At 39.8% G+C, this 15,486-nt stretch overlaps 3 protein-coding genes across 4 annotated transcripts in view; all 3 read left to right on the forward strand.

The window, feature by feature from the left end:
* Window positions 1–1,307: 1,307 nt before the first annotated feature.
* Window positions 1,308–3,280, forward strand: LOC107988063 (uncharacterized). The gene is made up of 2 exons (XM_017041612.2): window positions 1,308–1,446; window positions 2,177–3,280. Exon 2 carries the CDS (start codon window positions 2,185–2,187, stop codon window positions 2,815–2,817), a length of 633 nt encoding a protein of 210 aa, XP_016897101.1. The 5' UTR covers window positions 1,308–1,446; window positions 2,177–2,184; the 3' UTR covers window positions 2,818–3,280.
* A 2,191-nt stretch (window positions 3,281–5,471) lies between these two features.
* LOC103395286 (oligodendrocyte-myelin glycoprotein) lies at window positions 5,472–9,536 on the forward strand. Of its 2 annotated transcripts, none has more exons than XM_017041601.2 (2): window positions 5,472–5,627; window positions 6,661–9,536. In XM_017041601.2, exons 1-2 carry the CDS (start codon window positions 5,593–5,595, stop codon window positions 8,009–8,011), a joined length of 1,386 nt encoding a protein of 461 aa, XP_016897090.1. In that variant the 5' UTR covers window positions 5,472–5,592; the 3' UTR covers window positions 8,012–9,536. The 2 variants fall into 2 exon arrangements, with proteins under 2 accessions (XP_016897090.1, XP_016897091.1); XM_017041602.2 differs by having other exon boundaries at window positions 6,664–9,536.
* Window positions 9,537–12,724: 3,188 nt separating this feature from the next.
* The window catches only part of LOC103395281 (RNA-binding protein Musashi homolog 2-like), a 76,485-nt gene continuing 73,723 nt past the window's right edge, over window positions 12,725–15,486 (forward strand). Inside the window, exons 1-4 of the mRNA XM_017041828.2 lie at window positions 12,725–12,977; window positions 13,374–13,414; window positions 13,764–13,845; window positions 14,963–15,047. Coding sequence (XP_016897317.1) covers window positions 12,916–12,977; window positions 13,374–13,414; window positions 13,764–13,845; window positions 14,963–15,047 — 270 coding nt within the window. The 5' untranslated portion in view covers window positions 12,725–12,915. The remainder of the gene's footprint in view (window positions 12,978–13,373; window positions 13,415–13,763; window positions 13,846–14,962; window positions 15,048–15,486) is intronic.

A 15,486-nucleotide genomic window follows, 5' to 3' on the forward strand; every position in this document is an offset into this window, starting at 1 on the left:
TATATGAGCGTGTGTGTGTATACTGCTAGCACTAGTTGTGGTTTTGGTGATCTTTTCTTGCATGGACTCAAATAAACACGTTCACCTTTTTTCATTGTTTCCATGAAGGTGAAGTAAAAACTGAAAGCTGATATTTGACACCGTGTTGTATTTATATGTTATATATTTGTATGTTGTATCTAAGTGAGATACTCAAAAAAAAGTTATTACACTGCACATTTCTTCTTCACAGATCTCTCCAGAGTGACGTCTGATTTTGTTTTGTTTTTTTACTTGTTTCGTTTGGTTTAGTTTTGATACATCAATAATTAAATATTTTAATTTTTGGGGTGGGATTAGATGAATGTCACCGTAGAAACCTGTGTTTGTGGAATCCTCCTTCTACACTTTCAGCATGGATGGATGGATGGATGGATGGATGGATGGATGGATGGATGGATAGATGGATGGATAGATTTGTAACAGCACAGAACGTTTTGACTGTTAAAAATGTCCTGAGTTACTTCACTTTCTCCAACAATGTTGATTTAATGAGAGTAGAGTCAGTGTCACATGAAGTCGCCTCCAGTACATACCGAAGATTCTCGGTATGGTTGGGGTCTGCGGTGGCTATTCTGAGTTTTTAAAATGAAGATTTACAGCCGAACACGCCTGTCATAATTCCAGCCTGCTGAGTCCTAACAACACCAGTCATCGCCAACAGTGGAAAAAACCCATCAGTTATTACACTGGCCCCACTATTCACCAGGCATTAGTCATATTTGGTTCAATTCTTCTTACCCTGAATACACCATGACATGAGGTGTGTTTTTTTTCTTCGCTTTATAGCAAATGGGAATATTTTAAAGAGAAAAAAGGAGGAGAAGGGGCTTTGAGTTCTGCTGGTGACTTTTATGATTTGATAAAATGTTAATTGCAGTGAATTACATCCCAGTCATTTGAAGACTCTGTAGCAGCGTTGGCTGTTTTCAGTCTTCAGTCGGAGTGGTTCAATACCATGTGGAGATCAGAAATTAATCTGATTTTGCCAACAGTGAAAGTGAAACTTATTTAAAGGGAATATATTTTTCTTTTTGTGAAGATAAATGTATGAAGCATCCTCAGACCAGGCCTAAAGCAGATCAGATCTCTCCATGTGCATTAATAAATACATATGAATACTATATCATCTATCATAATATAATGAATACGTGCTCTGGGTTTATTAGCATAAATGAGCATTTTTCACATTACTTCACTGCTTCACTGACCAACCAGTGTAGCACACAGGACATCATGCATCACTTCCTTTTCTTCTTATAGACCAGAAATACAGAAGTAGTAACTCACTGATTTGAATTTGTTTCATTCTCTCACTTCCTTGTGACAAACTGTGAGGTTTTTGTTCTACCACGTTCCTTTCTGCTCTCTCTTTTTGACTAATCTCCGACTGCGACCACCAACAGAGTAAGTTACTGTTTTCTTTCTTCATTAACCATTAACGGGTTCCATGTTAAAACCAAAATAATGGAGGTTGTTGAAATTGTAAATAATACATTTTGTTGTTGTTATCTGTGTTGGTTTTTTATCAGGACAGGATATGGGGTAATGTCATTGATGAGCTAACAGTCCTCAAATAAAGACATAACAGCAGATAGATGTTTGTGGTTCACACTTCTTTATATGGAATCATGTCAAGTATAACATCCAAAAATATTAATGTGAACTGGTCTTCAGTCCCTCGCAATCAGCATGAACTTGGACAGCCATTTGAAATGAAAAAAAAACAACGTACTTTCCACTAAAATGATTGACTTCATATATATGATATAATATTTATACATATATATATAAACCAAAAATATGGCAAACTATGGCCCGGGGACCGGATGCGGCCCATTTGGCTTTTTAATCTGGCCCACCAAACCTGTCCAAATGATGTTATTGATTTATATCATCATTATACTTAGATGGTGTAGAAAAAGCATTTTAGCATTTTAGCCTTTATGCATGACCTTTACATGTGTTTACCCACTGGACTGTTTAGAGACCTTGACCCTTGACTGAGGACGACTCAATATTCAACATCTTTGTCCATTCTGTCCGTGCAGACACCGCACATGTCATTTTTCTACTATTTTGATTGTGGATTGAAAAATTTAAAATAGCTGAAAAAAAGTATGTTTTTCTCTCTCAGGTAACAACATGAACGCTGCATTCATTCTCGTCTACAGTCTGTGTGCACTGCTCCACGGAGCTCAGTGCACAAGTCAAAATGAAACTGTTCCCTCAACACAAGCCGATGGAAGTTCAGGAGCTACGACTGACTCATTTGAATCCAGCAGCAGGATGAGCACGGAGACACCAACCTCAGCCTACAGCACACATAGTGCCACACCTTCACCTCGCCCACTTCGTACGACCACCACCACTGCCCCCACCTGGATGAGCTACAGAAAAGAATGTCTGAATCTGTATTTTGCAATCGGCGGGCTGTTCATAGTGGTCACCATTCTGCTGCTCTCCACTTTGATTCTGTCGTGTAAGGTGTTGCAGCTGAACAGACAAATCAAGATGATGAAGATGAGCCAGGACGGAGAGCTGATCAGCAACTCTGACTACTGGATGGGAACAGCCAGGAAAAACAAAGGCAAACCAAAGATTGATTCGAAGGAGACCAGCATGTTGATGGTGACTCAGGAAGAGGTGGGCTCTGATGATAAACAGGAACATGAAGAGGGTCAGAAGGTAGACAAAGACACGGAGGCGTTGTCAAAGCAAACTGATGAATCCACGACATCTGAAGCTGCGGAGCACGAGCCAATAGACACACTGTAGAATATGTGTGGGTTTTATACTTTCTTCATTTTTATAACATTGAAAGTCCAGAGTTTTTGTTTTTGCAGTAATTTGCTAAAACGTGCACTTGTCAAATTTGGTTTTCAATTCTCCAGTTCTTAAACATTGTTGTTTTGTAATTGTCTGTATTTCACTGTTAAAAGTTTTAAGTCATTATTTAAATTCAGTTGGAACAGCTTTTTTGTTTCTTTTTTTAGAGATAGAGATGATATTTTTGCTTAACTATACCATTTTTGATGCATTTCTTTAATCTTTTGTTTGTTTCTTTTTTTAATCGAAAAATGTTTATCCCCCTGATTTGCACTCGGATAGAAATGTTCATGACAAAGCTGTTGTTCCAGACTTTTACTTGATGCCATGACCTTTATGGATTTCCCTCTAATGCACGTACACAAACAAATAAAATACCTTTGTACAAATATACAAAATACAAATAAGAAAATGTCTAAATTATTGAGTCTGGGACCAAAGAAGTTTTTGTACATTTTGGTGTGTGTGTGTGTGTGTGTGTGTGTGTGTGTGTATGGGAGAGCGCCTCTTTCACAGCTGTGCTGATTCCTGGGTTGATGAGCTGCACACCTGAAGGCGGTTCTTTCCAATCAACAGAGGAGGAAGTAAGCTGCTGTGCCACAGGAAGTGCCAGAGCGGTGACCATGTGGTACAGTGTGGATCAAAGAGAGCGGTCAGGCTCAGTACATGTGACTTCAGTCATTCTTGTGTTTTCCTTCTTGATCACTGCCAGCACCTTTTGGAGATTGATGATTAATAAACTGTGTTTAAACTTTGCTCACCTGCTGTGTTCCCTATGGTTCCCAGGCCTGCCTGGAGTAACTCTACTAGCTGTGCAACGTCTAATACACAGTCAGTACACTGGTCAGTATTTGTACACAGTGCAGGAGCTGAAAAAGACGTGACCAAGTGTGGCGGCTTTGTCCTACAGTCAGTCTGTGGGTTTGTTCTTTTCACAGCTCTTTTATTAGAGAAACTCTGAGAAATTCTGTAGTCATCAATTTCATCTGTATGTGCATTGCAATTACAATTTTTTTTTTTTTTTTTTGATCATTCGTGCTTATTCTTTTTGTTTGTGCAATTTGACTATTCACTCCGCTGGTCTTCCCTGTTACTGCACATGTAACAGAGTTGCTCTACAGGCTGATTGGCAGGAGGATTTAGACTACGTTACATGTAATTTATAAAGTCTAAGAAACGTGTTTTTATTTCACTGACTTACAAATACAACAGAAAATTATGTTTCTTGATCTCATGATTATGCAACTGAGGAAGTGTGTGATTATGTAATGTCAACTGTCCATTCTGATGGCATTTAATCAGGATGAATGATGGGGTTTTTTCCATACAAGTCTGTGTTTAGAACCTTCTGTAAGAAGTCATATTCTGCATCATTTATCATTTAGTCGCAGTGCCTAAATCAAAAAAATAAACATCTTAACAAAGTCAAAGAGCTGTCTCACGAGGAGCACATGAAGGCAACATTAATTAACAGGCAGAGACTGTGCCCTTTAGCTCTCACTGTTGTCCAACAGAACAGCACACTGGCTTCTACTGGTCCTGTGCGTGGTCACCTTCCTGATCGTGACGTTGTCATGGACGTCAGCCTTTCATTAACTCAAGTTGAGTGGTTTCCTTTCGGCCGCGGTACAACCTATGCTGACCGGAACCTGGAGGGACAGAGAGGAAGAAGAAGGAGGGAGAGAGCGTTAGGAAAGGAAAGTGATGGTGAGTCATGAGTCCAGGGCCTTTTGTTGTAGTGTAATAAAGACAAGGAAGGAGTCTTTAACAGGTCACAGTGACATTTGAATTAAATGTTCTGTTTTTTTAATGTCCATTAATGATTTATAATATTATTTTATAAGTTTGTTTAAAACTAATTCAAGTTTAAGAGTAACTCACAAAAGTTATACCCCGACCAGTTGTCGCTGGTTTCCAAAATCTGTGAGAGTATCAACATCATCAAACACTTCAGAGATTTAATCACAGAAACAAAGGCATTTTAGAAATGGTCAGAGACACAAAGGAGTTTATATTGATTTCAATCTGTAGTGTTTTAATTGTGTAAAATATGTGGTAAAAGAAGAGAGAGATGAACACATTTCCTTTAGTCTATTTTTACCCTCTCTGACCCTACTGGAATGGGACATTGTATTTTATGTATTTTTATATTAGTTTTCAAAGTGTCTTATTTAAAAACAATAAAAAAGAAGAGAAAATATTATTTATTGTCCTATGTGGTCAAAATGCCAAATCTAACATGGCCCTCAGGGAGGACCCGCTCCTCACTTTGGGAACCTCTGGCATAGCCAACTTCAGGCCAATTAAGAACTTTATTTTTTCAATTTTTAATAAAATCTTCTATAAAAAGAAAGAAAACTCTAAGTCTAATTAGGAGTTGTCCTTATGCTGTATTTTACTCTCCCATGTGACTTTAATTTTAAGAAATCAGTTAAACTTATACAGTACATACAGCTGTCAGTGCTGTTACAAAAACAAAACTATGTTTTTAATCAAGACACTTTGGTCAGTGAAATTCACAACTAGTATAAAGATCTATATCTTCTCACCCCCCCCCCCCCCCCCCACAGTACTTCACCACACTAACTCCCCTCCCATCCCATTCCTCCTGTCTCTACAGCAGCGTTAACACAGGAGCTGCAGTGCCTGACTGTGCTTACTCCTGTTTATCTTCTGCTGATTCTTCTGAAAAGGGAATAAAGGAGCAGACAGCGAAGGGCGGAGATGGTAAACTCAGAAATGTGCACTGGACCACTGAAGTGAGTATTCACCTACACCAAGGCAATTCTGCAATAGAAAAAAACCACAGTGATTGCTGCTGCTGCTGCTGCTGCTGCTTCTTAGCATAATAGCAGGAGAGGAGATGGAAGCAAATCTGTGAGGCTAAAAAAAGAAGTCTTATAAGAAGAGTGTTCAGTCACACCCAGGGATGCGTGTCCTGCCGTTTCAGCAGTGCAGCACCGTTAGCTTCTCGTGCCTGCTGTAGGACCAGCTGATGCATGAGTCCTCCGTGGAGTCAATATCACATCCCATATATTGAGCTATTTTCCCTCTGGGGACTCTGGAGGGAAAGCTGCTGATGACAAAACACACAGACCGGTGCCAGAAAAATGACTACAGGAATTTCTCCATCGTTGAACAAGAATCTTCTGGCTGTAGTATTGGCTCCTGTTATTCAGACCATGTCGGACCTGGACTGAAGATGTTGAAGGAAAACATTTCAATGTAGAGTTCATGGTGATCCTGCATCAGTAAGGCACTCCAGCAGCATAGTTGTTTCACTTTATTATGCATCTTCATTAAAAGGTAGTGCAAGTTGATTTAAGGCAGGGTGTCAGGGGGTTCTATCTGGCCTGCATGAATTTTAGTTTAAAAACATTAAATTTGACTAAACATAAATATTTATCTTGGGCAGTGGTGGGTGAGTGACTCGGGTCTGGAAGGTTTCAGCTGCCAAATTACCACTTGACACTGTTCCCACACAGGAGCTTAAAGCTGTTCACTTTGATGATGGGTTAGAAGCAGAAGTCCCATTTGGTTGTGTGCAGTGGTGTGTTGTGTCACAATGACAAATAATTGACCTTAACTTTCACTTTCACTTCATATACAGTATGTGTACTTCTTTGCATGAAAACAGAGGATAAAACCATGGACTTTTTGTTATTTACAGGTAATCCTTTTTGTTGTGCTGCTCAGGTCCATTGGAGGAGAATTTGAGCTCTGACGCTGTGCCGAACGTGTGCACGGAGAGGAGACAGTGTACTCATTTTTATTTCTCCCTTGTTGTTTCAGCAGGCATGTGCGCCTCAGGCTTTCTCTGCAAACTTTCATCCTGGGCCCGGTGGTTGTGTTACTGCTTGGTCGACATGTCCTTGCTGCGTGTCCCTCCATGTGCTCTTGCACTCACAACCACCGGGAGGTGGACTGCTCCTGGAGGGGACTCCGACTGCTGCCCGACGGACTGCAGCACAACGTCCGCTCTCTAAACCTGTCTCACAACCGATTCCACAACCTGGACGACCAGCTCACCATGTACACCCACCTCCGCGTCCTCGACTTGTCTCACAACCGACTGCACCACCTGCCCACTGGCCTGCCTCGGTCCCTTTGGCAGCTCTACGCTGCTTCTAACCGTCTGCAGGTGCTGGACAAGAATGACACCGTCTACCAGTGGAACTTGCGAACACTGGACCTGTCCAACAACAAGCTGGAGCGAGCCATCTTCATCAACAACACGCTGACAAACCTGTGCACCCTCAACATGAGCCACAACAACTTCTGGACTTTGCCCACTAACCTGCCTGTTAACCTGGAGGTTGTTGATCTGTCCCACAACCTGCTGGTGAAGGTGCTGCCAGGCTCTCTGGACAGACTCCCCAAGTTGACGCACATGTACCTGCACGCTAACCGCTTCTCCATGCTGCCTTTTGGAGTTTTGGACAAGTTGACATCACTTAAGGTTATCACTTTGGGTAACAACCCTTGGGGCTGTCGTTCTTATTCTGACATCAACTACTTACTCTCCTGGACGCAGCACACTCCTGCCAAAGTTCTGGGCTGCCCCTGTCACACCCAGTCAGTCTGTGGAGAGGGACATCCCAGCAGGACAGGAGGTTGGCACCACGTGGCCTATGACCTGCACTCCCTGGCATCGAACGCCCAGGACCTGAGAACCGTCACTCCCAGAACCAGTGTTCCTCCGCGGTGGCCCGATCACGGTCGGCTCATTACCTCAGTCACGCTCGGACAGGGTTACCCTTTCAAAGGTCATCATCCTGCCAGTGCACACCCCGACACTTTTATTCATATGTTCCACACCACGTCCCCTCCAGTTCCTGGCACTAACATACACTCACCCCCTGACTCATTCCACGTGACGGGCACGTCCTCTTTTTCTATTCGCACCGAAACAGCAGCAGAGGCTGACGTGTCGGTGAGCACAGAAAAATTCTCCACAACAAACAGTGGCTTCGGTCAAACAAAGAAAACGACCACGCTTCGCACCCGCAGTGTGAGGAGACAAAATCAGTCCTACCCCAAGGGCATCAGCAACAGCGGAAGCCTGCCTCTCACTTTCTGCCCCTCGCTACCCACACTTGACAATGTTAGATTTTTGCTGCTCATCCTACAACTCATCATCTGAAAAGGTCATTAAAGACTTGTTTCCGGAACCGCACAGAAGTCACCTGTGGCCTGCAGTGGAACAGTAGCCGGACTGGACTGGGTCTGACAGCAGCCAGGAAGACAGCTGATTTAAGCTGCATGTCTGTCCTTAAATCAGTTCTTTTTTCTTTTTTTGTACATACCATCAATTTCTTTTATCATTTTACATAGCAGCATGAAGGACTGCCTCAGCTGACATCCTCTGACCTGCTACTGCTGTATGTCGATGACATACTTTTCATCAGATTTACTGCACCTTACAGAGATCCTAATTTTAGGTCGTACTAAATAGATTATATTCTAAATCATGTGCCATTAATAATGATGCACAGCATACGAGTCCATTATGAGTCCATTCTAAAACTGACTCAGTCAATTTAGCAGTGATGAAACTTCAAACTTGGATTTTGCTGGACAGTTTCCTGCATGTAGTCTGTAGGTCAAAGTTAGAAGCTGCTCCGCATTCCATGGGTAGCATGGTCTGGTTCTAGTCAGTTCATGAAATATTACTAATTTGACAAATACTTTAGTCCTTTAGCCAAGGGTGGATTATCTTTAAAACCTTTGCCCTTGGTTTTTAAACAAATGTTTTGGTGAATAAAATTATAATTAGAATCAGATTTAATTGCACTGCGTTTTAAAACGTATGCCAACTGTTCCTAAACTAAACTCACTAGAAGAAAGAAAAAAATACCGTAACCAAATAACACCGTAATAAAACATCCTCTGTGGAATGTGATTTTATAATTTTTATATTAAATACGTTTTTCTAAAATCGCACAAAATTGTAATGCCTAAAATTAAGCACATGATGGCACTATACATTCAGGTAACAGTCTATGGCCTTGTACTTTGTCTATGAGCACATTTGGAGTTTTATAAGCACATTAAATAATTGTGGATTCCTTTTTTTATTTTGTTATCTTTTTTAGTCAAATGTTGTCCAGTTAATTTTTTTTTTTAAGATTTATTTATTATTTTGTTCTCTCAGATACTTGTTTAGATTTACAGTTTATATTTCATCCACTTCTTGTTAAAAATTCTCATCGTCTTCCATTCATGTTCATGTCCTTCCGGAGACATTATAATGCAAGAAAGTACAGAAGCCATCACTTGTGCTGTATAAAACAGCAAAGGACAAATGCACTGTGGAGCAGAGGGCAGAGCATGCACTGCTGTGTCACCATCTTCAACACTTCTGAGTGCTGGCTTTTGCATTTTGATTACATCAACAACTTGAGTGTCCTTCATGATTCAGTGGCGCTTGAAAAATTATCTGCATGATGATGGAACGTTTCAGGAATGCTAACCTACTTGGTATTTCCAGCTTATTTGTGTAAAATGTTAAGATATTCAAACTGTGATTGCATTTTAAGTAGAAATGGCAGCGATGTGCTTCGCTCCAGACTTTACTTTCCAGCACTGCAATCACATTTCATGTGCCAAAATACAATGGGATTCATAATACAGTGAATGCTGCAGTCGATACGCTTAAAAATAAAGCTGTGCAAAAGAGTTAGCTTACTTTTGGATCATTTATGCAAAGCTTAACAAAAAGTTTTGTTCTCATTTATATGATGATTCCTTTTTGTCTGACTTCTTGGCAACTGAGTGATATCTTACTTTGAAAATGATTTGTGGGAAATGTTACTATCAGTGCTACTTTGTAGATTTAAACCCAGTGCGTTTGTCAGGCGGTGTGGTCGACTTCAGAAGAATTACAGTACGTTGAACTGAATTTCCTTGAATGACATCCACTTAGAATAGTCAGATATTAAAATCCAATGTAAGCAAGCAGGGGAAAACCACCAGAGGGGGACACTGCTGGTCAAATAAAAAAAGAAAAGGGAAAAGCAAGTCAATAAAAAAGTAATGTGGTGTTGATTAAAAATGTAAACATTTTTTTTAGCATTTCAATGGCATAAAATACTTGTTTTTGGGGTTTTTTTCTACAAAAAGTGCAAAGTAATTTACTTTTTATTTCTTACTTATTATGATTAAATTTAGAAAATGAAAATGAATAATGAAATGTAATGGGTGAAGAGAAAGGAGTTCAGCAGTTTAACAGGTGATGTTTGTCCTGGTGAAATAACCAGTGTTAGAGCTTTTACATGGGTGTTTGTTCAGCAAACAGAGGCTCACAGCACAGTCATGTCTAAAAATGGATCGGCTCTGCAGGAGGTTTGACAGATCGCTGGAGGTTCCATTCCAATGTGCCAACCTGGATCAGAAACTTATGAACCCTGTGTATATCAGTTGTCATTTTTGGTAGACTTAGAAAGGCAGCAGCCAAACTGGATCGTAGGTTGGAGACAGTACCTGCTGAAGGTTTGAATCTTAATAGGACTTTTTTTTCTCATGAGAAAACTAGTCTTCCTTACATAATTATACAGACTGTTGAAGGTTAGGTTCTTCAAAACTTGTTTCTGGCATCAGGAAATTATAAACACGATTTTTTTGTTCCTCTTCCTTTTCAACAAATACAGTGGATCAGTTATTTCATCACAGCGTGACTAGGTCTAGAAATACTAGACTTATTTTTTCAGAAATTTGATCCTACATGACAATGTTAAAAATAATTAATAATGAATAATAATCAAAAGTATGTGTGTTGAAGATAATCACCTTCATTCAGTCAAACAGTAAAAAAAAATCTATGTTTGCATGAATGACCTTGGTGAAAACATTTCCGATGCAGAAACATCTGTGACACAGAAACGCTGGCTGCCTCCTGACAGCACAGCAGAGGAACAGTGAGGGGCTGAGAACATGTAACACCATGGTTCAGGGGGTCACAATACGGAGTCACTGGCACCCCCCGGCCTGTGGATGATGAACGTCTGATGCTGTGCCAGACAGGCCACACTTCTCACCTATAGAGTGCTGCAGAGAGGAAACTCAGAGGGTTAAAAAAAGAAGTTGAAAAGCAACATTTTTAAGCTCATTGGTGAAAGGAAAAAGTCCAAACCATTGGACGTGACAACTCAACTTACCATTGCTGAGAACAACATGTATTACATCTATTTCTTGGCAGAGCTCTGTGAAAGTCCAAGAGGGACAGGGTTCTCCCTGATGCTGACTGTACAGCTGATAGCATGGCTCCTTGCTGTGCTTGTACTCCTCGTCATCCGTAGCAACCAGGTTCTCCCAGGAGTCGTACAAACGGCAGCCTGGAAATTTCAAGGAGCAGCAGGGACACAAGCTTATCTCACCAGGTAAATGATATTGTCATGAGTTGTTCGAGTGGTGGGCTGATTGTTGTTGTCTTTTTCATGCAGCAGTGGGGAATCTTTGGAGTCACAAATGATGGTACATTTGCATACATATATCTAAAGCAAAATAAGTTTAAAAAATGTTATTGCAGGACGGCCACTCAACAGGAAACTCTAAAGACCAGGTTCAAAGCCACTGGTAAGCAAACATTCCTTATCATAATATTAAATAATCATATATGACAATCTAGCCTCGTTATAGTTGAATAATTGTTGCAGAAACCCCCCCGAAATACTGTAGTGGTGAAATGCAGGACACTAGGGGAAGACAATTTTCAAATCTCGAGCCTCTAAGCAAGCTTTATTAACCGTATTCACCCCACACCCAACCACCCACCCATCCCTCCAACAAAAGCAATGTCAGTCACAAGTCAACAATCTGATTGTCCTTAAATAATAAATAAATAAATACTATACCTATTTGTGCATATAGAAATATGTCACTTTGTTAATTTGAAAACTGTGGAATTAAACTGAGAGTTCATTAAAGTCTTGGCTTTTTTAATCAAAAGTTCACACAAATTTTGGGAGAGTTCATTAAAGTCTTGCCTTTTTTATTTTAATCAAAAGTTCACACAAATTTTGCTGTACATAAATTTTTATTGTCTCTTTATACTTGATTGATTTTTTTTATAGCCTCAGAAGTTCAGGCTAAAAGAACAGAGTGAATATCTGCAGGTTGGCCAGTTGACAAAGAGAGATTAATGAGCACTGGCTGGACAAGGCCGACCAGGCAGATAACCTAGGAACCTTGTTGGGAAACAAACACAAAACGGAACACCAAATACGAGCTTAAAATGCTTTTCAAAGAAAAAATACTGTAGTTAGTCGTACGTATATTACCTGTATTAAAGACTAGTATTATAAAGCACTTATCTGAATAGCAAATTTGAGCAAATACTTGCTTCCAATACAAAACTTGAGCATAAAACTGATACATGAAGCTTTTGGAAGTTATGATGGTAAAAAATAAAAAATAAAAACATAAAATTCAAAAGACAGTACAGATAACACTTGTAAACTGCTTTACAAGTGTCTGCTCAATGACACATTAAATGACAACATAGATGTAACGGTTAAACACTTTCCACTAGACGTTTTTCTTAAATAAACTAAACAGCAAATTACAAAAACAAATTTTAACATAAGCAAATCCAGTTTGAATTATAATTTGACAATACAAATATGTTATTACAGGTAAAATCAATACGAAGAGGACAAACGTTTTTTTTCGTGCTTGGCAAGTGATGTTTTTGCAGCGCGTACGCGAAAAGCAATAGCCCACCTGGAATGAGAGTGGGTTAGAGCTTAATTAAATGCCAAATCAGGGCATCAGTTTGCTGATGCCTAAATTGACGTCAATTGGATTGGTTAGGTGGCAGGGGGGAGGTTCCGCCCCCTGTAGGCCAAGGTAACGCGCGCGGAGAGAGAGGGAGAGAGGGAGAGACAGAGAGAGGGAGGAGGCAGCAGGGGGCTGAGCTGATCCCACGTGTGACGCTTTCATTCCCGGCTCAGTAATATTCTCATAGCGGGGTATTGTCTATCTTCTGTAGTATCTGTGTGCGTCTGTCACTGTCTGGTGTGGTCTTATTATTATAGTTTGGAATAGATAATGGAAGGAGACGGGAGTCAAGCCACATCCGGAAGCTTAAATGACTCGCAACATGACCCGGGGTAAGACTATATTTTTGCTTTTTTACAAATTCAGTAGTTTTCAGAATCTTTTTCACATTGTTATCTCATCCTTAGAGAGGAGTTCAGTTAACATTAAGTGGTGTTTCTGTGTTTTCCAGTGCGCACTTAAACGCTTCACGGGTTTCTTTTTTTTCCACACGCAGTTTAAAAAAACGTTTTTCTGCGGCGAGACTCTTCGCCTCCCCCTTTTCTTTTCTCTCTTGCTCCTCTTCCGCTCGCCTTTATGTACACACAGACCGTAGTTATTTCACGCCAATGTTTTTTTCCCATGTAGTCTTTTCCGTTTTCTTTAAGGTCGCTTTTTTGAAGTAGTTAGTTGTGCAAAATGGCCGAACTGACATCTGGACTGACTTCTCTCGTGTTTTCCTCCTCCAGTAAAATGTTTATCGGTGGCCTGAGCTGGCAAACCTCACCAGGTGAGAGTCTTCTCCTCTTTGACAGCGTGTCCTGTATTTTCTTTTTGTTTGTAAGGGAGAGAGAGAGTGAGAGTGAGAGTGTGTCGCTCAGCTGAGCTGCGGCGGCTTCAGTATATACGTGTGAGCGAATGTGGACGGTGCACTGGTGTAACGATAATGTACGTGATATGTGACTAGTGTGTGCGCACTAAGTTATTTTTGATCCCAAGTCCTCTATTCGACCCCTGTAGATGCACTGTTATGTTTTTTAGTAGTCTGTGTATGTGTGAAACAACAGCATGTCCTGTTCGAATGACCCTGACATTCTTTCTCTTTCTCTCTCTCTCTCTCTCATTCTCTGTGTCTACAGACAGCCTTAAAGACTATTTTAGTAAATTCGGTGAAATAAGGGAATGTATGGTGATGAGAGACCCCACGACAAAACGCTCAAGGTAAAGCTCGTGGATCTTTAACCTCACTTCTGCTTGTCATCTGCATGTCACCGCCACTGCTTACTTTGTGCGGGTTCACTGTAATTCCTGCATGCGATTTCACAGCCAGTCAGATGAGGTTAAAATCTCTCCACTGATGCTGGAAAATCTGTGACCGTGTCCAATTTGACATTGACTTTTTGAATGCTGCTGCAGCGCGAATATCAGTGTGTCTGAGTGCCCTCCACATTGTAGCACAGATAAAGAGCAAACAAGAGCAATAATTACAGCAACAATTATAACGACAGTGATATTAAGGGCGAATGACCTTAGTGTGACGCGCAGGGTGTCCGTCGTTGTTAATATAAATAAATAAACAAATACAAAGTATAACAGAAATTTAAATGTCATTAGTATGTGGTAACACAAAACTGCACTGCCGTTCTACTAAAAATATATGTATAAACTTTATATATATATATATATATATATATATACATAGAATATAATAATATATATTTTGCATACAAATTTGTGCATGTATTTGTTCTCAAAACACCTTAGGATGTTCAAAGAACATTATCAAGATGCAAGCAAAAAAGAAAAAAAAGAAAATGCATGTACACATACTCATACAGGTGCAGGAATGATGCCCTTGAAATGATCTCGCTTATAATAGCAGTGTGCAAGTCTCAGACTTTAACACGGTTAATGACGCCAAGCACAGACCAGTGCACAGAGAAGTCTGTGGTATGCACGGTATGACCTGGAAGCCACAAGACGAACTCTGAGGAACTGGACTAATATACCAATTGATTAAAACAGTGTTATGAGACGAACAACTAAAGGCAACAGTGATTGAGTACCAATAGCATTCAACAGCCATAAAGATGTTATGGCTGTTGAAAGATGTTAGTAGTAAAAGCATTTGTGAGATTATTTGTAAAATTCCAAGGTACAACATACATGATTTTCATGTGAGATAACTCTTGTGTGAATGTTTGTGTGTGTCATTGTATTTATTGACTGTTTATACATTTTTGAGATCATGTGCTGATTTGTATAGAAAAATGACGTGATCTGCTTTTACATATTTTACCATTCTTTTAATAGCATTTTTTTTGTCCTTGTTTTACAGAGGATTTGGGTTCGTCACATTCACAGATGCTGCCACTGTAGATAAAGTCTTAGCTCAACAACACCACGAATTAGACTCTAAGACGGTATGGTTTCCTTTGTTCTTCCTTCATATCAGTGTTCAATTGTTTCCCTGTTGTGTGTGTAGCTAACAGTTATTTTCTTATAGGTTTAATACATTCTTTACTTCCTTTGAGATAAGAAATGGTGAAAAATGAAACATTTAGCGTTTCCTAATCTATCAAAGACATCTCTCTTTTTTTGCATAAAAGCAATATATTCAATTTAATAAAAATATGAATCCAAAGACAACAAGGACATGCTGGTGTAATACACACCAGAATGCACATACATTTGCAAATAATACAGAAATAAATACAGTAAATAAATTGCTATTTAAATTTATTACATCTTAAAAATAATAAAAGATCCCAAGTGAAAAGCTTGAACACTTGTGTTTGCCTCTTATACAGTACGAAGTGCTTTGTTGCAGGTAAAGTTCTTTCAATTCAAGGTCATAGACAG

The sequence above is a fragment of the Cynoglossus semilaevis genome, chromosome 19, assembly GCF_000523025.1.
Source record: "Cynoglossus semilaevis isolate Cse_v1.0 chromosome 19, Cse_v1.0, whole genome shotgun sequence".
NCBI lineage: Eukaryota > Metazoa > Chordata > Actinopteri > Pleuronectiformes > Cynoglossidae > Cynoglossus > Cynoglossus semilaevis.